Consider the following 25,398-nt stretch of genomic DNA (forward strand, 5'->3'; position numbering starts at 1 on the left):
TTGCACACATAATGCTGTCGGTGTTGACAAGTAAAATATAATCTGCATGGTTAACAAACATGTGACCCATGTGACTTTCATGGATTCATAAAGCACTGTTGGCTGATTTCACGTCTTGAAAGCCTTAACCCTTGATGATGATGATTTTGACATCATTATCAGTGTTAATCTACTGTCCTGGTGCTGTGCATCCTGGCTTCAAGTCGGCTCTTATTGGGAGGTTTCAACAGAGTTTTTAATGTCAACAGTAACACACCTGAGCTTTTTATAAATGACTGCTGAAAAGCTCCCCCAGCTTATGCTGTTTTGATCAAAAACACCCTCTTGTTGGTCAGTAACATTAGATATCCCCACACAGTGACTGCAAATCATGTCATATGATCGCCATCTACCAAAGATGAAGATTAAGTTTCCTCTCAATACACGTGGTAGCACAAAATATGATAATAAATATTACCAAGCTATGACCTGGATATTGCTTTGTAAATATGACATATTACTGTAATATTACTTATTACCAATCTGATAATTGCATCAGAAATAAGGTAATCTCCTTTGAATCCTTTGAATTGCATTCAGGGGGCAATTAAAGGTTTCTGAAATAAAAAAAATATGAACTCAAAATACAAAATTATTACTGTAATGTAAAGTTGTTGCCACATACTTTGTGTTGTTACCCCTTAGTCTTAATGCAAGCCCTAAATAACTTATCCTTTAGTCTCAACCCATGACATGATGTGAGGAAGCCTTAAAGGTCTGCCCTTCATTACTCTCTCTGCCCTCATGTGGAACCAGGAATCATGCTCATGTGGGGTTTAACAGCTGAGAGGGAGGGGGGGGGCAGAGATCCCTGTCGGACCTAATTAGCAGCCTTTTCCCTCCTGTATTTAACAACACTCCTCTCAATTAGCATCATGGGGGAATTGGGGAGCTTTTTTCCCCCCCTCTCACTCCTCCGTTGTCTTCCCCTGCAGCAGTGGAGTATTTGCTTTATGTTCTCCTCCCCATCACTCGCTACATTTCCCTCTTGGCCTCTCCTACTTTCCCAGGCACCTAAAAAATTATGTCCCGTGCACCATTTGCAGTTAAGAAAAAACGACAAAGATTCAGGGCACAATGACGGCTGTTCTGCTCCGTTAAATTTCTAATTAAATGTGTGTGTGTGGAGGCGAAACCGTGCCATAGATGTTAACTGTGGTACTGTCACGTCCAGCTTTTTGTCATTTCTTATCCAGCTCAGACCTCTCTCTCAGGCCACATTGTTCAAATCTGATTCACTACTGGTCGGATTTGACGGTTCACGTTCATAACTACAATTGTCTTGAATCTCAGTGCTCAGACTGTGGCTCGTTGTGTTTTTAGGCTGATCTGACTCTTCTCGTTCACTTTGCGTGGCCTCAGATCAGATCAGATCTGTATCTGATCTGGGGCCACATAGTGAAGTGACACAAATCTGATCGGAAAATTGGACTAGACAATCAGATGTCCGTGTCCACTCAGCCTGAAAAAATAAGATTTAAGTCACATCCGCTGAAAAGATTGGATACGAGTCACCTCAGTCTGGTAAAGTGAACGCAGCCTCATGGGCTTTTGTAGGTTTGTGCAGAATTTTAAAAAATGAATTAGGCCTACTGGGGAATCACTTGACACACATATCCATCTTGCCTTTTTTAAATGACCTCCTCTGCCTTGATACCTGTGATATTATCATGTAAGTAAAATGTAAAATGACAATAAAACTAACTTCTCTGTCCCTCTCTTGTTTCTCCATACTGTCTGCCTTATCCAGCCCGTATAGGGAAGATGAAGAGGAGGAAGCCTGAGGAAGGGGGCCAGGTATGTCCGCTGTGCAGCGCCCCATTGACTGGGAGTGAGGAGGAGATGAGTAGACATGTGGAGCTATGCCTGATCCAGGTAGTAAAATCTGGGCCCCACGAAAACCCCCACCTATCGCCAGTGTGGACAGCCTGTCGTCCCTTCTTTCCCTGTAGATGCTGACCAGTCACCTCTTAACTTCCTGTAGATGATCACGCCTGTACTGTAGCGGACACACCCACCAATAGTGACGGTGGCTCATCTAGATAGTTAACTTTCTTGAAATGGCGGCACTGCATTCACGTCATATGGGAATAACTGTCTTAAACATGGATACAATGTTGAAATTCAGCTTTAGTGCATTTAAACTCAATGGATTTGGTCTCATGAATGGAGCTTTGTTTAGCTTAGTAGATGAACTGAACACATACAAATGCACTTTGTTAATCACACATTTAATGGGTATTAATAAGTTCTGATTTGATAGCAAACTAAATTATGAAAACAGAATCTAGTCTGGCGAAATCTGGCCAAGTGAGAGATTAGTGAACCTAAAAACATGGCAGATCCACTGAAGGCATCGCCAAACCTTAAGTAAGATGTCTGCTTTTATTTTAGATTGAATTCGGGGTGCAACTAACGATTACTTTCTCGATTAATCGAGTGCATGATTGATCCTTAAAGTGTCAGAAAATGTTGAGATATATATATGTATATGTGTGTATGTGTGTATATATATATATATATATATGTATGTGTTTATATGTATATGTATGTATATATAGATATATATATAATTATTATGGAGCAAATAAACCAGAAAATATTCACATTTTACTTATTAAAAATAGTTAATGATTAATTATTTTGCAGCCCTTAACTGGATTGAGACCTAGTCAAAAACTTTTGTTTGCATTCACTAAATAAGTCCAGCTTACTCCTTTAAAAGAAGCTCCCTTCTGCAGTTTATCCCATATGACATGGCTGCATCATTTTCATCGGCATGTTGCCTCCTGTGTGGGCAGAACTATCTCTCTGAAGTTCATGTAGTTTAAGACCGATCCAGTCCAAAAACTGTTTTTCCCACTGTCTTTCTCCTCCTTTCTTTCCTGATGTCGTCACCAAGTAACAGCCTCTTCCTGTCACAGCTTTTCTTTCTTTGCCGTTGAGGTATTTCCTATCTTGGCATTGTAACCATGTAACAAAATGCCGACAACTAATCACCACTCCACCTGTATCTCACCTCATTGACTGCTGTCTGTTCCTCCACCTGTAGAGACACTACAGTAGCCTTGTCAGTAGCACACTGTTGTCTCAGTCCTCATTACCTTTCCACTGGAGCTTTGATAAACAATAATAAGTTAAGTTTCGAGTACAGTCAGAAGGCTCCCACTGTTCCCATATAAATATCTAACACTGAGGATTCTTTCCAGACAGTTTTTTAACCTCATCAGAGCTCCATGTGGTTTTGGTACAGTACTGGTAGAGTGTGCTGCAGTGATCTGGTCTACAGTAAAGTCACATAATTGTAGAGGAGTAGACATCTTAGTTTAACACACGACAAAGCATCTTTTATTTTATTTTCGGTCCATTTTTTTCCGCTGTCGTGAACGTGCCCGTGTTTGTGTTTGTGTGTCAGCGTGAGGGTGCCTTAGGCGACGATGACTCTGCAGACATGGATGGAGAGAACGGACGGGGCTTTGAGGAGTATGAGTGGGCGGGGCAGAAGAGGATCAGAGCTACAGCTTTGCTGGAAGGAGGATTCAGAGGTATACACACACACACACACACACACACACGACTGTCTTTTCAGAGAAAGAATATCTTTCCTATCGTTTCTATCATTTCCAGCAGCAGCTGGTGTGTATGTGTTGTTTTTTTGACGGTGCAGGTGACTGCTTGTTCTGACTGACATGTCACAGCTCAGTGGTTCTGTCCAGTCGCAGTAGTTGGCGGTGTGTAGATGGAGTCGGCCCGGCTTCACTCCAGCTTCTCTTTTCTCTCTCCCTCTCTCTCCGTCTGCCTCTTTGTCTCCTCACTCATCCATCATTCCCTCTGTTCCTGTCCAGTGTGAGCAGTGTTAGCTCTGTATGACCGGTGTTGGCCAGGGAGCAGTAATGGTGCCTGTGGTCTGGTGGCAGTGTGGCTTGGCCTCGGGTCAGCCCAGCTCAGCTTGGCTCAGCCCTGCACAACCCTCTTAGCAAGGGGAAGGAAAACACATTTAGCTGGGCAATTGACCCGCTGGTCACCACTCTGTGTGTGAGGGTGTGCGTGTGCGTGTGCGTGTGTGTGTGTGTGTTTCCAGGAATGCAATTATAGAACTGGATGGGAGAGCTGGTCGCTGGGGAGCACAGCGGCTGCTCTGTGACACAACACAACGCTTCTCTCTTAGCTCCATGTCACCGTCACTGTGTGGCACCTCTTTTGAGGAGTGTAATCTCAACTAGAGCTGCCACTCATCATTCTAATCCAGTTTATCTGCTCATTATTTTCTCAATTAATTCATTCTTTTTTGGGTCCGAAAATGGTCTCTTTGTGGTCTTTGCTTAGTTCCAGAAAGTGTCACTGTCGAGAGAAATCAGAGCAGGGATTTCTGTTTTGAGATTGAAATTGAAATGCCGTTTTAATAGAGCTGCTTGTTCACTGCTGATAGTTTAGTTGTGGCCAATGAGAACCTGTTATGAAGTGAATGTAACAGAAATTGTACAGAAAAGGCAGGACAGGAAAGAACATGAAAGTCATCAAGACGTTCACAGATTGAGGTAAAAGAGGCTCATTTACGTTCTCTCTGCAGTGCCTTTACTTTTATCTGTTCTCTCCCTGCTCTCCTTGTTGGATCCGTTGTTAAACACACATGCTGAGCCTCACCTGACGCCCCCCTCCCCCTTCCCTCTCTGCAGGCCAGAGAGAGGAGACAAGACAGATCAATGTCGAAATCTCAACTAAACCATGCCAAAGAGGAGCTTGTGGGGTGGGAGGTGGCACCTCCACCCGTCCATCCATCCCCACGACGCTCCTTCCATCCGTCCATCTCTCTCGCGTCGTTTAACGAGCAGACACAGGACCCTTCTGCCACGCTCTAATAGGGCACCTTGTGATGTGACACAGATAACTGAGGAGGCCTGGGGAGAGCAACTTAAAAGGCGCACACACACACACATAAGGCTCAGAGTGTGGATTTTGACTTGAAAGCTCCTCAATGGTTCTAACAGTCGCCACTGAATCCAGCAGGCTCTCGGCAGGTTAGTCGGATATAGAGATGTTGTGGGGGGTCTGCTCAGCTGGCGATGAAGAGAGGGCTGATCCCTCTGTGAAGTGTCACCATCCTTCCCCTCCCTTTGAGACTGCAAGGAAGAAAGGCAGAGAGAACGAGGCTCTTTCAAGGGGCAGGGGGGGAGGGGGATAGAGGAGGGGGGGGGCAGAGAAATCGAACAAGATCACTTTATGATTCAACTCTGTGTGAGGGAAGACTTCTGTGTCTCGCACCAGCTTAGACGGGTTAAAAGGACCCGCACAGACAGACAGCTTTCTTCCTCTGTCTACTGGACTGTCTACGTCTCAGTTTTATGAGCTGGAAAGTAACTCTATTTACACTTCATAACTTTACATCAAGACATGGAAATGTCTGTATTTGACGAGTCTGGATGACTAGGACCACATTTTTTGTTTTATTTTATGTGCCTCGATAAGGTAGTGTGCTTGAAACATTTGTTTAGCGCTAATCTAAGGCTTGAGTTTTGAGTCTCTGATACCCTGTCAATGCCTGCTGACCTGACCAGCGTCCAGGGTTGCTGCGATGCACCATAGACTGTATGCAAACATGAATGGTCATGAATGATTTTTTTTATCAGACAAATTAAAAGAAAAAAGGAAGATGGTAATATGACAGCTCTCCCACAAAAGGCCGGTCTATAGTCTAAAGTGTCCCACAGTCCAGTGCACTGTCTGTTCTATGCAAATACAATACTACTTACTTTTGGCAAACTGTTGTTTGAGTTTGCAACAGAATAGTGGAATTGTTTTGTGTCGCATGCAAGAGCCAGATGGAAAGGCTGACAGACAGATCCCGAGGTTTGATTCGAGGCAGTCCTGAGAGACGCAGGAGAAGAAGAGGGGGATTACTGCAGGTTGAGATGGCCCAGAGAGAAATCTCTTCTTTGTAACTGGACTTCAAAGATGGCTGTCTCAAGTCTTTGTGTCCGTGTCCCTTTCCTCCCGTCTCCATGCCTCTCTCTCCGTCTCTGACCTGTAAATGGCAGAAAGATAGTGCGATGACCTTTGACACACCCCCCTCTCTACTTCTTAGGGGGCTGCGATAATTGCTATGGTAACGGAACATCGCCGAGATCGGTCGATGGGCTCATCTGGGCTCCCAGGCAGCCCGATGACTCCTGTGATCCCGGCCGTCTCTTCAGATTTACCCTTGTGGTTTTTTTTGTGGTGATGTGTATGTAAATTAGAGTCTCCTATGTCACTGTCATGTAATGTGGACCCTAAAACATAAAAGTTAGCATGTGGAGAGCAGTTGACAATATTCAGGACTTGGTTATGATAATGAGGCGACGCTGGCGGCTGTGTCGGAGATCACGTGTGTGTGTGTGTGTAGTGAACGTGATCCTGTCAAGTATGAGCAGGGAGTGATGGAGACTGAAGGAAAGCAAGGGCAGTGGAAATATGGGAGGGTAAAGATGATTTTGCAAAAAAAAAAAGGGAAGGAAGGGCGGAATAAAGAGAGGTAAATAAGTAAAAAAATGGTGGGTGCGTTGGAGCATAATGTGAGTGAAAGGCAGTTAGAGTGGGGCTGACCTCCCCCTAGCCAGATTAGATTGGCCTGCCAAGTCTACTTAGGGACAGGTAAAAGCACTGGGTGTACACACACACACACACACGTTCACTCTTGGTAAGCAGACAACAGATACACATCAGAGCTTGTGAAATTCAGTTTTGTTGCAGGGTTTTTCTGATTGATAAATAACTAATTGTTGAAGCTCTAGAGAATAATTAAATAAAAAGTGCAGAAAAACTAAAACTTGGTGAAAACCCTGCCAGCCACACATATATATATATATATACACATACATATATATATATATATATATATACATACACATACATATATATATATATATATATATATATATATATATATATATATATATATATATATATATATATGTATATATATGTATGTGTATGTATATATATATATATATACATACACACATACATATATATATATATATATATATATATATATATATATATATAGATATATATATAGATATAGATATATATATAGATATATATACACACACACACACAGAGACATACTGTATGTATGTATATACCACTGCTTAAAAAACAAGAAAGCTAACGGGTGGATGACATTCTTTGTTTTGAATACAGTAGTATGCAGTTCCTTGTGTCATCAGTCTCCTCGTAATTGTTTTTGGCCAAACGTGGCAAAAGCAAGACTTAAGGGGACGATGCCATTTTAATATTATCAACATCCCTTGAATTTATAATTAAAGTTTTGGGCAAAAAGTCTGTTTCAGCTTTAAAATAAACAGTTTAGCATTAGATACATAGACACCACACAGTGTGCGACTTGCAAAAATGATCCAAATGATCCGATCTAGGCTTCAAAAAGACAGTTTAGCAATAGTCTGATTAGATATGGCCCTGGAACATGAGCATGGTACCACTGAAGGAACAAATAATAGAAGGTGAACATGCGCAGTTGTCCAGGTGTGTCCTCATGTCACTACTTTGTCTGCATAATTGCTCTGAAAACCTGAAGCTGAGCAGAATATGCTGCACACACTGCTAGATTTACACCGCTCAGCCATTGTTCCCATATGTTTCCCGCTGCCGCCGAGACCAAATAAAAGTTAAAAGGTCCTTTTTATTTGATCACTAAAAACCATGGGCTTGTTGTAAAATGGCTCAGCATTGGTGGCACGTTTTATCACAGCAGCGCTCAGTCGTTCAGTGCTCACATTCTCTTGTCTCCCTGCTCATTTTTTTATGGTTTCCAGAGTAAGAGTGAAAGGATTAACAGAGTCGGGGTAAGACGAGAAGCAGCGGATGATAATTCAGTCCCAGCAGAAAACTCGCAGATGAGCCCAAGTGGCTGATTTGGACTTTGACAAAGACGCCGCAGTGCAGCGAGTCCAACTGTGAGAGGAAGTCTAGTATCGAGAAGCACACACACACACACACACACACTGGGACAGAGGGTTAAATAAGATGGCTGTCAACTCTGTCTAGCTGGTATCTGGTCTCACACACACACACATGCACTGAAAGCTTGTAGAAACTGGGATAGGTGTAAATAAGATGGCTGTCAGGCCTGTCATTGGTAGACAGAGCAAGACACCATCAGACTCGCATCTTAACTGAAACACACGTATGTGTGTGCATGCGTGCGTGTGCCTACGGTCGGGGGGTGTTGGTGACATGCGCACACTCACTCGCGCGGTAGATAGACATGTTTTAAGTGACAGGGAGACAGACTCACACTCGTACACACACACGTGCGCGCGCACACACACCTTGAAGGGTTTGGAAGGACAGGGTCAAAGTGACGGAGGGACAGACAGTCTCAAACAAACACTGAAGAGTTGCCTCCAAGTGACAGACGGCACACACTCTGTGGCTTTGTGGCTAAATGGAGCTGAAGGGAGTTGTCGGGCCGTGTTGAGGGTCTGTCTGAGCGTTCATCACTTGCTTTATCTCTCGCTCTCTCTCTCACTGCCCCCCTCCCCCTCTATTCCTGTCTTTGCCTCTCTCTCAGTGATTGATAGTAAGGTGTCAGTCTTCATCACTTGCCCCCCCCCGTGTCTAAATGTTGTTTCTTTTCTCCTCGCACCTGTTGAGTAAAACTTTGCAATCCTATATGTCGCATGCTTCACTATACACAGACTGTAATAATGTAAATGTGAATCAGCAAAAGCATTTTAGCCGAGTCATGTTTGGGCTGTTTATTTCTTCTTTTCGGGAGAACAATATTTGTTACACAGTTGGAGAATTCTGTCTTTGAAATGTCTCGGCACACATTTGTTTTTAACAGCGTCATACGTTCATAAATGGTCTAAAGTGATTGTATTGGGCTAATCTCGGTAGCTTGAACATTAGGCCACGTGCAGGTTTGACCGCGTGTCAAGGTAATTCTGAAAACGGTCTTGCTTTCACAGGAACAGGTTTTGCCACGTGCAATATGAAGGAAAGCATGGTGGACAGCGATGCCGACCTCGACGTGGATGGAGACGACACCTTGGAGTACGGCAAAGCCCAGTACACCGAGGCCGACATCATCCCCTGCTCTGGAGCCGGAGAGGACCAAGGAGAGGCCAGAGAGAGGGAGGCGCTACGGGGAGCTGTGCTCAAGTACGATCTTTGACTTTTCTAATGATCGTTTTCTTTCTTCTTTCTTCTTTCAAAAGTTCATAATGCTCATCCCAGTGTTTGTGTCTCTGCAGTGGTGGGATGCCTTCTAACAGAATAACACCCGAGTTCTCTAAATGGGCCAGTGACGGTAAGTGAAGACAATCCAGCCGTTCACACTCACAAGTGATCCGTATGATGTGTTAACATTGTTTTCCTTTTCCGTATTGAATTAAAACCCAGCGAGTCATTATGGGATTGAAGAGTCTGCATTATAGTTATTAGTATTCCTGGAACATATATTCAACATCATGGTTTGACCTTTGTTTAATATATGTGCACGTTTGGTTTCATCCACATTCATTTAAGCCTGGACCTTCACTTGAATATAGAATTTTAATCTTTTAAACGTTTCCTTTTTTATATATTCCTTTTTTATTCCTCACTTTATAACGTGTTTAAAGTTCACAATTTAGCTGAATTGTTCCGGATGATTTAGATGACTAGTCAGGGTGTTCAGCGATGCGCTGCCACTCACCACGTTGCCTCTGTGTGTACAGAAATGCCTTCAACAAGCAACGGAGAGAGCAGCAAGACGGACCCCAGCACTCCTTCATCCTCCTCCTCCTCCTCCTCCTGTGCCCCGCGCACCTGTAAAAACAGTGAGATTGAAAAGTAGGTTTTCAAAAAGAAATGCACACACTGATAAATTCTACATTGTGTGTTGATTCTGTTTGAGTGTGAGTGGGAGAAAAAGTCGTGTGAGTTCTCTCTGAGCACAGAGCTGCCTTAGAATGATTAAATGGGGACACATTTCTGTCAATTTGTGCTTTTCACGTGCAGCTGTGGTTTTAGTGCCACAAAATCCGACGGTAAATGTAACATCACACCTGATTATGGAATGAGCATTGTAGAGATGTCGAGATTGTCCTCTGTCATGTGTGGAAATGTTTGTCGAGATCCAAAAATGTTAGGATTCAGTGACTTGGGGACGGAACTCAACAATTAGGGCTTTTGTGGTGAAAGGATTTCCTCTGCTGTAATATATGATATTATTACACACACCAGTCTGAATGACAAGTGAGGTCACGTCCCGTCAAGTGCATTAGTGACAGTTGCTTGCCATCCACTGTGGTCGGCTTGTTACTATCGCAGCATTTATTTTTTGCAGTTAGGCGACAGCCCGATTAACAACCCTCTATTTCTTCTTCTCTTTTTTTTTTACTCCTGCTGCTTTTATGTCTTCAGGAGTGGGGTGGAGGGCATACTTTAGTGTAAAGACTGACAAAGACGTAAAAATCAAGGGAGGGACCATAAGAGTGATGGCCCTCTTTCCCTTTCCTCTGACATGATTTCTTCAGTACAAAAGGCAAAACTCGAAATGATTCAATGTTTCCTCCACAATTGAATTCCAGTCGGGGTTGAAATTCTGCGACGGCAGCTTTGAAAAGCCGAGTCCGCTTCATCATGTCGTTGTTAGATGACATCTTAAATCTGATTGTGATTAAATGTCAGTGCCGGTAAGCCACTTACTAGAGTTGAAGACATTTTTTTATATAAAATTCTGCCACTGAACATACATTACATCAGACTAATGACGGAAAGGGAATGATTCCTGGCAATAAGCCAAATCTCTTTAGATTCCAATCAAATCGCTTGTAAATCCTGCCGCTAAAATCCTCCATGAGGCGAATCATAAATATTAATTTCCCCTTTACACAATCAATCAGAGCGTATGTCGGAGATCTCGTGTAGCTGTGGATGCTACAGCATGCATGTTGTAGCTGAGGTCTTAGTGGCCACCTGGAGCACAACATGCCTTAATCTAAGTATCATTCAAAAAAAAAAAAAGGTGCTAGATGCAGAATGATTGCATTAGAACAAGCAGTCAGCGGGATGGCTGCAACAATTCCCTGCCTTACTCCTCTCTGCCTGCTATAAATGCCCGCATTTGTAGAGCTTCGGTGGCCCCCCGTCCCCAAATGAAAATGAGATTTGTCTCCTTTCGTTACATTGATACATTGTGTGTGTGTGTGTGTGTGTGTGTGTGTGTGTGTGTGTGTGTGAGAGAGAGAGGGAGAGCGAGCGAGCAAGCGAACAGGGCAGTGTTAGTGAAATCTCTCTGTCTCTGATCCCAGATGGGTAATGATCTGGTCGCCTCCCGGGGTGTCCTCGTTCCCCTGCTCATTCCCCTGCAAGATAAATGAGCTCACTCACACACACACTCACTCACACACACACACACACACACGTACATACATATACACGTGCGGCGCCCGAGACGCTGTTTCCCCTCTAAGATAAATGGCCCTTCCAATGCTGCCAATGCGATTGCTGCCAAATTTGGTGCTCCAGCTGGAACAATGCAGAGAGATTTCCATGTGGTTTCTGCAAATAATTGAATCTGTCCTCAATTTGGAAGTGATGAAGCTAGATTCCTACCCTCACCCCAACACACACACACACGCACACACATGCACGCACGCACACACTGACCACTCTCTGCCTCTTTCCTTCTCTGTATTATTCCGTCTCTAAGCCGCATCTTTCTCTCTCATCCTCTTTTCTTTCTCTTTCCCATTTCTCTTTCCTTGCACTCCTCTGTCTCAATTTTTCTGAGACACTTACAAGACAACCCCCCCATCCCCATCCCACCCCTTCCCTTCTGCCATCTGAGACCTACATACACACATTGGGCTGAGGCAAGGGAAATCAATAGTGACTTAAATGTTTTATCATGGTGTGTCAGTGTAGTTAAGGCCTCGGTTAACAGGGTGCTGCAGAGAACGATGCCCTAAAGAGATTTACTGCTGCTATTTTCACAGCGCACACATGTGAGAAATGTATCTTTCCCACCTGCTAGATAAAATGTCTGCTGGATTAAGGTGCCAAAACATGTTCTTAAAATGTAATTGCAGTGTAATTTTTTTTTTTTGTTTCTTCCCCACTTGTTTCATTTTGTTTCTGTGTTGATTTGGAAGCTGAGCGAGGCCCAAATGTAGGGAGACAGTAGATTAAGACACAGGGCTGATTGAGATGGATGGTAGAGATCTTCATCTGCACACACACACACACATGCACTAATGAAATGAGAAATAGCCCCACACATGTCGAGGACAGAAGGCTAAATAGAATCTATCTGTCTCTGTCTGGCTTTTTTGCTTCCTTTTTGCCACAGACATGACTTAGGATCAAAATGTGTTGCAGTGTCACTGTTTTAACCCCAAACATGTTCACAATCGGGGTGAGATTCACTCAGTACTTCAATAATTCTATCACAGTATATGATTTTACAATGATCAATATATCACATGACCATATATCGCAAACAAAATGTACCTAAAAGTAAATGGAGTGATGGAAGTGGAAATGGGAACATCGGTTTAGAGCACTGTATTCTTGAAATTAAAACATCGATATTTGGTGACACAGTATCAATAATCCCATCTCAGAAGTCACAACAATATATTGCTTTATCGATATTTTGTCCCATCCCTAGTACACAGCATTTATAAAGCACCAAGTTTGTGAATGGGGGTTGAATTTCAGTGTTGTGGTGGCTCTGGGTTTTCAGAGCAGTGCCTCGTCTTCAGTTAAAACTGGTCAGGCCACTGCCTTGTCCCGCTGTGCTCACAGACGCCTATAGAAACACAGTTTTGTCGGTTAGCACACACATTCATTGATAAAAAGGTCCAGTAGTGGATTGATGACACATGTCTCTGACACATTCCTGAACCGCATGAGCACAATCTGTTCCGTGGACACGCGAGAGACCGTCTCCTCAGCTGATGTCCTCTCACCCACCGCACTTTCGTAGTGAACTGAAAGTCTTTTGTACGATCACCATCACCACAGGATTTATTTTTATTGTTCATGTTACAGCAGCAAGTCGTAATTAACGCTGTCAGCATCTCTATATTTGTGTTGTTTATACATTAATATCACAGATTCCAGACGTTTACGTGAATGTACCCGCTGAGTAGGACAGAATATCTTACATTTTTAGTTGAAGTCATTGTCAGTAACGTGACATCCCGATATTTTCTCAGCCTGGTTCCCAGAGTGAGATGAAGTCTCCTGTTTTAGCTCCAGCACAGTGAATGTTGAAACCCCCAGAGCCAGTCTAAATCAGTGACTAACACATACAGAAATAGTATTAATGGCCTTAAACTCAAGGATTTTTACTCGTGGTTCTTGCCGGCTGAGAGGCTGTTTATCTCTGTGTCACATTCAGTCCCAGAGAGGGTTTTTGTGTTTTCTCTCCGTTGCCCTGCAAAATCATCCTCTTCTGCTTCTTATACTTCCATTAGATCTCCCTTCCTGCTAAAAGGTAAATGTATCTAATTGGAAACCTAGATAACTGATACAATGTGATTTAAATGAGTCATTTCTTCATAGAGACACAGAAAAGAGTATTTGGAGAAGATGAGACTTGAAATAACTTCTTTAAGAGAGAAACGTTTTTCCTGAAAATTGCTTTGGACAAGGAATTAGAAAGACTGAGTGTTGTCTGCGACAGAGCGCTTTATTGGAGCTATTAAAAGTAAGAGACATCCTTGTTTGAGGGACAACCCCCATTCAGACCGGTCCAGGCCAGAGTCCACTGCTGCTTTATAAGCTAGCAGGCTAATCAAGGCTAAATGGCTTTTTACAAGCTCGGGACTTGTGAGAGGAGAGGGTAAAGCAGTTTATAGGGTATAGAGAGGCGAGCCAAGCCCAGAGCACAAACTCAGACTTTATAGACCCAGGATGGGTGAAGGGGTAACCGAGAGGAGCCCGAGAAGGTCACCTACTGCCTCGTGTGGTGACCGTTTTGTCATCAAACTGACTTGAAGGACGCCATTTCAAACACAGAGCCAAGAGTTGACCTGCAGAAACATTGATTACCAAAAACAAGTGACGAGGAGCCTCAGTAACACAGCATGACATCCTGACATGTGTCCTCCCTGTGTTACAGTTTATTTTCATTATTTGGGATAAGACCTTTAAACTTGTACTAAAGATAATTGATATCGTCATTTTTGTTTGATGTGTTAATCCGATACATTTTTGATCAAATGTTAAATCTGTTCTGTTAAATGAGTTCTCTTGGTCATATTTTAAAAATATACTTCAACTGCCTTGAAAGTTTTTGTCGCTCCCAAACAAGTTTCTACCAGAAAGGAAAATGACTCTATGTGGCCATATGGTTCGTTTGCTAAACTGCACAGATCAGCTTAATACTGAGGTGCTGGAAGTATTTAAATTCTTCAGTAAATGTAAAGATGTAAAAAGTGTAAATGATGAGGGCATTCAATGACAAACATCACAGAAGTGAGATGTAAAGCTACTGTTATTTACATGAGGAAACACAAGGAAGGAAATTGAGAAAGTCGATGTTTCCTTTTCCCCTGTAGCCTCTGCTGTTTGAGAATGCAGTCAATGAAGCCATATCCTAGACAGCCACCTCTGTCACACACACACACACACACACACACACTCAGGTTTGTGTGTATGTCCTTTTAAGGACTCTGCATTGACATGCATTGCATCTCCCGTTCATTTACACCACCTAAACAAAGCATTAACGATAACCGGTTAATGCCTATCCCTAACCTTTAATCTAAATAAAGTTAAAATCCTCAGTTCAAGTCTCATTAGGACCAGGTTTTGGTCTCCATGAGTTCTACTGGTCCTGACAAGGTCAGTGTTAATGCCAGAGAAGGTCCCCAAGAGGTAACAAATACAAGCACACACACAGAGCCACTTATAATTCCCTTTTGCGCTCATCCTCCCTTCCCGTTCTGTGCTTGTCCTTCCTCATCCAGATCAATACCATAGATCAGCCAGCTATCAGGCTGCAAAATGACCACATCACCATAAACACTCACACACACACACACTGCTATTGCATCTTTCTAGAGAATGAGTGGATAGCTATAATAAACACCAGCTGACTCGCGCGGCCTCGTCTCCCCGCGCCAAATCATCATCATCATCAGCGCTACAGTCCGTGCGTCGGCTGTATTGATTTACTTATGGCTGCTTCATATGCTATTGGACAGCGTTAAATGCTGCCGGACAGTGTTAAATGCACATTTTCTGTGATCGTGCTACACATCAATCAGTGGCTGCTCGGATGTGGAAAGAAAGGAAGGACCGTGTGGACGGAGTGAAGGGAGGAGTTAGGGGAGAGGGAGAGAGAGATGAAGGGAGGGCGACATAAACACAGGCAGGGAAATAAATCCTGAGAGACGGATGGACATAAGGTTAGATAGGAAAATATAACACGGATGGATGTGACGGATGAAACGCTATCGTTAGATGTCAGGAAAGATGACGGGGCGTTTAAGTTAAAGTCCAAGTCGTGTAAGAATGAGGAGTAGAAAAGCAGGGCGGAGTCTGAAAGGAAAGGGTGGTGGAAATGAATAAGGGAGGGAGCTGAAGTTGTAAATCTGGCCTGGAATGGGGCCTATGGGGATACAGCTGTGTTAAACAGGAGGATGTCATACTATATTGTATATTGGACACCGAGAGTCAAAGAAAGGATAGGAGGCTTTAAAGATGCCAGAGCAGGTTTCCATGGCAGAAAGGCCCATAATCACATGCAGGGTTGGGTATCGTTGAGTTTTTTCTGATGCTTGTAAAACCGTGCTGGTGCTTAAATGGCGCCTGAACCGGTACTTAAAAAAAGTACATCACAAGATACAATACAAATCTATAACCAGGCATGGGCCGATAACTGGGTATACCGCGGTATTAAAAAGTCAAGCTATTAAAACCACTAATCACTCAGGTTGTGTACAGCGTGATGACCCGAGGAGGTGACATTTCAGAGCTGTAATTGCAATATCCTGATGCCGTAATATTTTCCTGAAGGTCATCTTACTCTCAGAATCTCATCGTCGCCCGTGCCTACATGTAACCTAACTACACTAACATTGCACTAACAATCTTGTGTTTGGAACAAACTTAGTAGAAACATTTTCTATCACTATTCCTTGTTTGTGTTCGATCTGTTTGCAGCACAGCAGGTGCTCGAGGTTTTATTTTTATTTATATTACCTGCCACGGCCCAGTGATCTGGATTCTGGTCAAACAAAGAACCCCAGGTTGGACTGAAGAAAGTCTCTGGTTGCTTTGTACTGAAATTTGCTTTGTGAAATCAAACCTTTTGCTGTCTAATGTCCCACCTAAACACATATTCTTGTCTATTTCTCTATTTCTGCTCCAGGGTAACGGAGGAAGAGTCCACAGCCACCACCATGGAGGCTCTGAAGGCTCGAATCAGAGAGCTGGAGAAGCAAATACAGAGAGGAGACCGATACAAGTGTCTCATCTGCATGGTGAGCATAACCTTCATACGGACATCGTGTCTCTGTACACGTCACGACGACGTGCTTGTCGCCAGAAAGCACCGCATCTAGCATTTCCTGCAGCACCATAAACAAGCGAGGTGAATGGTTGACATGATTGGAAGGTGGTGCAAGCTTCACCAGCACTATGTCCTCACTTTTATCTCATACTGTTCATCAAGTTAAAAGCGACTTGGGGTTGTTGTTTTTTTCCCTACTCTGACCAAATCTCGGTCGGTTTGTGTATTTTTGTCGTGTGCTGGATAAGTGAGCATGTCATCGCTGTAGTTCCTGGCTGACTGTTCGGGTGCTGGTGTGTTCCTGTTGTGTTGTGGTGGCTTCTGCTCTTGCATGGCTTTGACAGAGTTGTCTGCTGGCAGAAGAGACAGACTGTTGAATTATTTCACTTTACCACTTGATCTAAACTAAGAACTTCATGAGAGGAATGTTGAACAAAAATAAAATACTCCTTTAGTCCTACTCTCACTCACTCACTCACTCACTCACTCACTCACTCATCTTCTGCCGCTTTATCCTCCGCATGAGGGGGAGGCTGGTGCCAATCCCAGCTGACATAGGACAAAAGGCAGGGTTCACCCTGGACAAGAAACTCACGGTCAATTTAGAGTGTCCAATTTGTCTAATCTGCATGTTTTGGAAGGAAACCTGAGAAATCAATTAAGTACATTTATTTAATGACATATTTAAGGCTTCACGTTGCTTACAAATGGAGTCACAGACAGCAGCTGGAATCATAATATGGTGGCCAGTAGCACTGTATTGTAAAATGAAATGATGCTGTTGTGCATCCCAGCAGGTATTAGGGATTGATTGGAGTCCCTGATCAATGACCTAACCCATATGTCGTTTCTTGACGATATAAGGGACGCCATCAGTATTAGTGTTCATCAGATGCTTCTCGAGATGTGACTTTACCCGACACATACACCCCCTTCATTAGTGTTTGCATTCCCCACTTTGTGTCATACTCCTCTGTGTGTGTGTGTGACTGAGGGAAGTGGGTAATTACCTGACGCTTGCGCTTCCTAAAGGTCGCTGGGCGCCCGAGGTGACACGGAGGGCAAGGCACAGCGATCGATCACTCAGTGCCTCGTGGACGCGAGGCTCCTCTCTGCTCATCTGTCACTGTCCCTCGTCTCCCGCACACACAGGCATTGCAGTGAAAACGCACAGGACGCCGTGCATCTAATCTGTCTCTGTCTGTCTTTGATGCTGTCACTGCACTCCGTCCCCGTCACCGTGCATCTGATCATAAAGTCATCAGATTGCTCTTATTAGCAAGTCGCTGACACCTGGAGTGAGAGAAGCTGGAGGTTCCGTCTGCAAACTAAACACTCGAGCGCAGCTATGACTCACTGAGTTATTGCGTTTAGCACAGCTGTCGAGTCTGAGTCTTTAACACATGCAGTTATGGACCATATCTCTCCAATGCTCAGGTAGTTGTATATAAGTGGGAAACAAGTGCTCTCTGTCCCGCTGTTGCCAAGTTGCCTCAAGATGTCTGTCATCATTTCTGCGTCTGAACTATCAGTGGATATCTACCCCCACCTACTGGTCATTTATAGAAGCCCCGCTCAACTTTGTTAAGATTCCCAGATGTGTTTCTGCCATTTATTCACATAACAATAGAGAATTAAAATAAAAATGCAAGGATCACAATGAGACAAAGGTCATGGAATAAAAACAGGATGATGTTTTAGATAAAAACACTAATAACTCATAGAGCACAGGCCCATAGTGCACTTTTCTGATAGTAATGAATCTGCACCAAAATCAATAATTCAAGAGTTAATCCAGGTTCCATGTGGTTATTCAGCGCTGGAACATTTTTTCTCATGGTTGGATAATAGTCACTTCATCAATTATAAGGAATTTATTTATTAAGAAATGATGAATCATAGATAAAGAAAGTGAAAGTTAAAAATAAAACAGTTAATTGTGGTTTAAAGTCGTTTTGAGAAGAAAACAACCAGCTGTTGCTGACAATGATGTTGTGATAATCATTATTATTATTCACATCTGTACAGTAACACCGTAAACCCAGCAACGTTTGTTTATATGGTGATCTTTTAAAACATCAGCACCTGTGGTGGCACATTTTATATTTTCCCTAACCACTGATCCATTTCCTGACGTACAAATTTATAGTCTAGATGGAATATGAAAAGTGAGTTGAACTTTAAGTGTGTATTATGGGGTGTTTTGCTTCAGCTTGCCAGTGTGCAGTGAAGATGCTGTGTGTTAGCTGGCTCATGTCTCATGTGACACCTCATGTGGCACGCGTTCTTGCGTCTGTGCAAGTGGTTTTGCGTGTTTGCGAATCCACACGCGCGTCCACGTTGCACTACAGTATGTGTGTGTGAGAGAGTGTGTGTGTGTGTGTGTGTGTGCGCACGTGTGGCCAGTACAAACCCGGCTCTACGATTAGCTGCCACCTTTCGCCCCCTCTCCTCTCCCACCCCCCCACCTCCTCCCTTCCGCAGAGGAAGCCTGCTTTCCAGACAGGCGTGGAGATCAAGAGCCTAGGGGCGTGGCCAGGGCCCCGGCCACTGGCCAGTGAGGTCGGAGAGAGGCAGCCTAAGTCCCTCCCCCTCGGCCTGTACTGTCTGTACAGGGGCCTTGTGATTGGTGGCTACGGCAGCGGCACAAAGAGGCTCCTCCCACAGCCTCTACGGAGGGTAAGGCACTCCCTCCCCCACTCCCCCTCCTCCCTCTCTTCCCCTCCATCTCTCCGTTCTTTTCAAGAGGAAAAGAAAAGAGCGCCCATCAAAATGGGTTCACTCATGGCTTTCTCCCTCATCTTCTCCTCTGCCTGCTCCCCTCCGTCTCTGCTTGTTGCCTGCCCGATATCGTGCCTTTGTGTGTGTGTGTGTGTGTGTGACCTGCAGGTTTGCCGGTTCTTTGTCACCCATGCTGCCTTGCTCAGTGGTTCTGTGGCTGCTGGCTGTGCCGTTTGATGGTTAGTGTTTGATTGGCGTTGGTTGGTCAGGGAATGTGTCGTGTTCTGTCGTTTGTAATGTCTCAATGTGTGTCCTTTGAACTTGGTACAATAAACTCTCTTTCTTTCTTTCTTTCTTTCTTTCTTTCTTTCTTTCTTTCCTTCTTTCTTTCTATACTTCTTTCTTTCTTTCTTCTTCCTTCCTACCTATTTAGGACTCCTACACGATGCCACTCACCTCCATCCAGTGCTGGCATGTCCATTGTGAAGAATGCTGGCTCAGGACTTTGGTACGCTACACACACACACACACACACACACACACACACAATTATGGCAGCCTTATTTCATAGTCGGTGGCTTTCTGTGTTCATGCTCCATGGGCACAGGGTTAAATGGAATGTTCCTCAAATGACTCATGAAAGCTCTCTCACACACATACACCTAAAGGCCTACACACACACACACACACACACACACACACACACACACACACACACACAAAATCTAGACAATGCAAACACTTCCAGGGCTCAGTAAGAGAGGCTGCGATGGAATGGTCCCCAAAAGGCCTGTTAAATGGTTGTAATAAAGTGGTCAACTCAAACCTCCAGTGAGTTCGTCATAGTGCCTTCGGGTCCACACACACGATCTAACACAGTGGTTGGTTATTAGCTGGTTTAATGCTTTCAGTAGAGTGTAATTAGCTGGTGCTAATGTGGTAAATGGAGCATAGAGGAGAACTGTGTTCCTGCTGGAGGAGGATAAACAGACTCCTCATTGGCCTCCGCTCACTGCTCTGCTGTTCGCTGCACGTCCTCATTTCCTGTTCCACTTTTCCAGTTTTTTCTTAAAGCGTCTTCTTCCTTCTTTTTGACCGTTGATGCCCTACCATTAGCTCCGTTTGTATTTGGTATTTTGAAATAACACTGGAATTAGCACTCCTGGCTTACTTAAGGGACCAGATTAGAAGATGTAATGCATTGATATTTAACAGTACAATGCATTAAATAACTAATTACATGTTTTTAATGAACAGTCTTTCCTGCAAGATTTGTTATGATTTGAGTCATTGATAGATGAAGACCAGCAGTCATATTTTATTAAATTTAAAGAGAAACAATGAGAAATGGTCGTTGAATGAGGACCATTGTTTCCATCCGCCTGGTACCTATGTACTCGGTGTGTGCACACGTACTTGCTGCCGTCACTGGTCTAATATACGGGACATAAAACTCGTAGCCTGGAGACAGCTATAAAACGGGAGAGCCAACTTGATCAAAGTAAATGCCTGGGAATCTAGTTAACGTCAATCCAACCCCTTACCGCTTTAATGAGCAAGGCAGCTGGATTGCAAGCGTGATGGGCACACGCCCACACACACTTACTGACCGCACTGAACAAGGGAACAGGACTTTCAACAGACATGCAAAACAAATTGTTTTCCTGTTACTCCGGTCCCCTTTTTGTTTTGTTACTTTCAATCATCTGCTGCAGTGGATGCACCTCACAACCCGTCACTTTTATTTTGAAAGTTTTGCAAGATTTCTCTGTTTCTGGCATTTTTATTTTTCAACTTGTATATTGGAATCATTGTGCACCACATTGTATTGTGCATTTTAAAATAGGCAAGCATAATATATATCTGCACTTATTACTTAAGTCTTTTTAAGTGATCCTAGTACTACTAAGTACTACTTACTTACTGGACCGAGAAACAGCGACACATAGTTTTGTATAATGTTGCTTTAAGCTGGTTATTCCACAGGTTTCTTTTGAGACACTTATGATAAAGAATCTTTATTAAGTTTAGTATAACTTGTGTGTGTGTGTATATATATGTATGTGTATATATATATACATATATATGTATGTGTGTGTATATATATATGTACAGTTTGCATCTATTTAAACAATATACATCCTCTACTTCCTCTCTCCTTCTTCTTTATTCTCTCAGAAGTAACTGTTTCTGAGTTCTCTGGAGGTGCAAATCCTCTTAGCAGGAGAGTGTGACATCAGTCAGACTCCTGTACCAACTCAGTCCTCTTGACTACAAGTGCTCGCCTTTTTAGAGCACCTTCGCCGCTTCGCCCACTGCAAAGACTTATGCAAGGGCTTACTGTGAAAAGAAGCCTATAAATCTGTGGGCTCATATTGTTGACCAGCAGGGATTTGAAAAATCGCACACAAACTTGGCACATTTTCTACACCGATCTGACACAAAAGCTTTGTGTTCAAAAAAAAGTCACGGTTATTTAAAAACGAAAAGCAAATGTAGTACAAGATAAAATAATACTATTATCATAAGATCTGTGTATCATAAGTGCTGTTGCCGTAGAAACACAACAGTGAGGAGGTGATTCTCGTTTTACACTTATGCTCTCATTGATATGTGAAATCTGCTGGCAGGAATGTTACGTGAGAGAAGAACGAGCCGAGTGGTGGAGAAGACCACCCAGTCCGAGTGTTGTTACACCGTCAGCATTGTGTTGCACATTATCACCTGCAGCTTTACTGCACGTGGCAAACAGTCGGCCTCGGCTGCAGAGAAGCAGCTGTAGATTGTTGTATATGTGAGGCTCTTACTGTGGTGACTGCATACTCGGCTCAGGCCTGTCGCATCCTGGTCTGAGCTTGAATTTTGAAATTCGATTCAGGGGATGAGCTTGTCACGGTACGGTACGGTTTGGAGCGGTTAAACCCCCGATCTGGCTTGCATTTGCACCACAGGGTGTGTAGGCTTGATGGTAATCGCTCTGACAGCGACTTCACACAACACACTGTAATCTGCCAATGAATTCTGTGAAGAAGAATGCAATATGGAGTGATGGACAAGGGTGAAATGTGCCGCCACTTAAATACGATGACTCCAAGATGTGTCGTTGTTTCTTAATGTCGTCGTACGTTTGTTTGGTTAAATGAAAGAATCATGTCGCAACTTTGGAAAAAAAAAGCAAACCCTCTGAAGTTTTACAAGCAAGAGAAATCCTCCAGACAAATGACAGTGAGGAGGATCAAGCTGGACTCATTTTACTCAATGTGCTCTGCATTAAGTCTGAGTTAGTTCCATATTGATCAGCTGTGTTCATTGAGTGCAGAAGTCTGGGGAAAGCTGCACTTGCACATTAGATATTAGTCAGTTTGTGGAGGTTATAGTGTTTAACTGAGAAGTGTTGTCTCTCTCCATCACAGGGTAACAAGAAGCTGTGTCCACAGTGCAACACCATCACCTCTCCTGGAGACCTGAGGCGCGTCTACTTGTAAGGAGCACCACTGCCTCCCCTGCGCCTCCTCTCCCTTCCAGCCCCTTCCTCCATTTTGGATTTCATCGCCCACTGAAAACTCCCATCTATTTTCCTACTCTCTTGTGGTCCGGATTGGAACTAAAATCCCCTCAGAGAGTGAACAGAGACAGGACAGTTCTCTCTGAGACTCTGCTGAATCTTTGAGGAGGTTGAAAACTGCCCGTCTGGCTACTCATTACAAAAAAACGGTAAAACTGGTCTCACTGGTCAGTAGGCTCTCGTTTCCTCCTCCTCACTGACATGACTCCCTCCACATGTAACTTGGGGCAGTGTCCACTGAAGGACTGTGAAAGACAATGGAGACACCCAACACCTGACTCTGCCCCGTTGAGACACGGTAGCTTCATGTTGCTGGAGCTGGACCTTGAAGGAACTTCTTGATACAGAATATATAGACTTGTTTCCCCCTCCCCAGCTCGTCTTCAACATTTAAGTGGCGCATAACAACGGACTCTACTGCAACGTCTCGAGAGAAAGCCTCTTTTTTTTTTTCTTTTTCGTTTCCCTATTCCAGAGAAAACCAGACCTTCCTGCACCCGTTAAGAGAATATTAAAAAGGGCCACTAAAACTGAGCTTTCAACCAAACTGAAAATAACCTCACAAGCCTGAAAAAAAGAGTTTGGCACTCTTTGTTCTTCTTCCACCTCTTCTTCTCCTCCCCTCTTCCCCTTTTGTGGTGTTCTAGTGAAGTAAACCAAAATCCTCCAAGATGCAGCGCAAGCACATGTAATATAGTTCTATGTATGTTTACAATGTTGGGTGTAAATGACATAGAGTTCACTCACACACACACACACACACACACTAACACACACACAGATGCAAAAACAGGCTCATGTTGTCATCAGACACACACTGAAGTATATAATATCAAAGTCCTGTTTTTCGTTGGAAGGGTTTGGGAATGATGTTTTTTTGGGGGAAAAAAATGGCTCAAGTAAAAGAAGCCTTCTGTATTTTTAAATGAAAAAAAAAAAGATCCTTTGAAGAGCTGTTAAGTTTTATTTCATTGTACAGGAATAAAAAATAAGTAATAATAAACTACTCGAGACTAGATGGTCAAGATTTAGGTGGTGTAATTTTTCTGCGGAGTACTAGAGAGATTCCTCTTGCCCAGGCAGAGTGGTGGAACTGTTCCTTTAGTTGCATCAACGTCCAGCTGAGCCTCTTTTTTTTTTTTTTTTTACTTTTTAGACCACCATTTCTGCTTCCTCTCAGTTAGAATTACAACATGCTCAGATCATAGTCTAAACACATTTTTTTAACCTGTACACATCTCAAAAGAGAGTTTTTCCATCATTTTCATACTGCTGTGCTGCAAAGAGGTCCCAAAATGGCAACTCTTAATGGGGCAGATTCTTTCTAATTTATGACGATGGTGTGGGAAGTCCGTGAAAACGAAGGATGGCTAAGGCTGAACTGGCAACCACAACATTTCCTCTTTCCCTCTATGGCAGCAGCAGCAGCCAAGGTGGTGGTGTGCTTTGTGTTTGTAAAACTATGTATTCTGTGATGTCTGTATTGTAAGAAATGCTGATTTAAAAAAAAAAAGGCGAAAAAAATAAAACTTCTCAAATACCACAAGTGGTTCTGTTGACACAACTGGGGGTGGTTAATGAAATATGTTGCCGTGTTCACTTGAAGGAAAGAAAACAACCGACACGTTCTGTTCATACGCGTCTCATCTCAGTGTCGGTGTTTTTTCCACGTCTGGTCGATCATCTCCATCCACTGTGAAACTGCAAAAAGCCCAACAGCTGAAATATTTATCGTTTGCTTTCCTTTTATTTTTTATTTTTTTAGACCAAGACATAATTCTGGGGCAAGAAAAGAATGAGTGGACAACAATGCCATGACAGCCGAGCTCACCTCCACGAATGAACCTCTTTTTCTTTTTATTATCGTTACTATTATTATTATTGTTATTATTAATAATAATAATAATAACAATAATAATATTAATAATAAACTCTGTTCCCTCTGGGTTTTGCTTGTAGTAGTTACACATTCTGCTTGGTAAAACTAAACACTGAAGAGGAAACTGCGGCTGTGCTGTTGCATTCGCGCTCCTCTGATTTTCCTCTTTGATTCGAAACCTGCCCCAAAGATGACAAATTGCACAAGAGGCTTGTGTCAGAATGAATTTGTGTCTTGTATATTCTTGGAAATGGTACATGTCTTTCCCGTTTGTAAAGTACATTTGACATTAATTAAATGATTGTAAATCTCAATCACCCCGTTGGCTTTTCTTGTTTAAATTACAATTCAATTCTCTATGGAAGGAATTCAATGTTTCGTTTTTTTTTTAGTCCTTGGGAGTCTGAGCTGATGATTTATGCTTCTGTTATATCACAGATCTCAGGTACCTCACAATGTGAGGAATTAAAGGCACGGCTTGTCAGTGTTCAATGATGTTTTTGTTTAAAGGTCCAGTGTGTAAGAATTCATAACCTTTAATTGTGAGAACTCCACTTAACCACCTGCTTCCTCTTTCCCAACTCTTTACTCTTAACCACTCCGTGAGTGCGGCTGTTCTTCATTTGTAGTAAGCGTTCACTTAAAAACACACACACACACACACTTAGGTTAGTATGT

General features: G+C 43.1%; 1 protein-coding gene across 4 annotated transcripts in view; it reads left to right on the forward strand.

The window, feature by feature from the left end:
* rnf220a (ring finger protein 220a) overlaps positions 1–23,724 on the forward strand; it is a 150,728-nt gene extending 127,004 nt beyond the window's left edge. The window contains exons 7-15 of one of the 4 annotated variants that reach the window (XM_044023544.1): positions 1,790–1,836; positions 3,455–3,584; positions 9,012–9,204; positions 9,297–9,352; positions 9,762–9,876; positions 16,415–16,526; positions 19,040–19,234; positions 19,710–19,784; positions 22,690–23,724. In XM_044023544.1, the coding sequence (XP_043879479.1) occupies positions 1,790–1,836; positions 3,455–3,584; positions 9,012–9,204; positions 9,297–9,352; positions 9,762–9,876; positions 16,415–16,526; positions 19,040–19,234; positions 19,710–19,784; positions 22,690–22,761 (995 nt within the window). In that variant the 3' untranslated portion in view covers positions 22,762–23,724. Of the gene's footprint in view, positions 1–1,789; positions 1,915–3,454; positions 3,585–9,011; positions 9,205–9,296; positions 9,353–9,761; positions 9,877–16,414; positions 16,527–19,039; positions 19,235–19,709; positions 19,785–22,689 lie in introns of all 4 variants that reach the window. The other 3 variants (XM_044023538.1, XM_044023559.1, XM_044023551.1) reach the window with 3 other exon arrangements.
* Positions 23,725–25,398: the final 1,674 nt, after the last annotated feature.

The sequence above is a fragment of the Solea senegalensis genome, linkage group LG1 (genome assembly GCF_019176455.1).
Source record: "Solea senegalensis isolate Sse05_10M linkage group LG1, IFAPA_SoseM_1, whole genome shotgun sequence".
NCBI classification, from domain to species: Eukaryota; Metazoa; Chordata; class Actinopteri; order Pleuronectiformes; family Soleidae; genus Solea; species Solea senegalensis.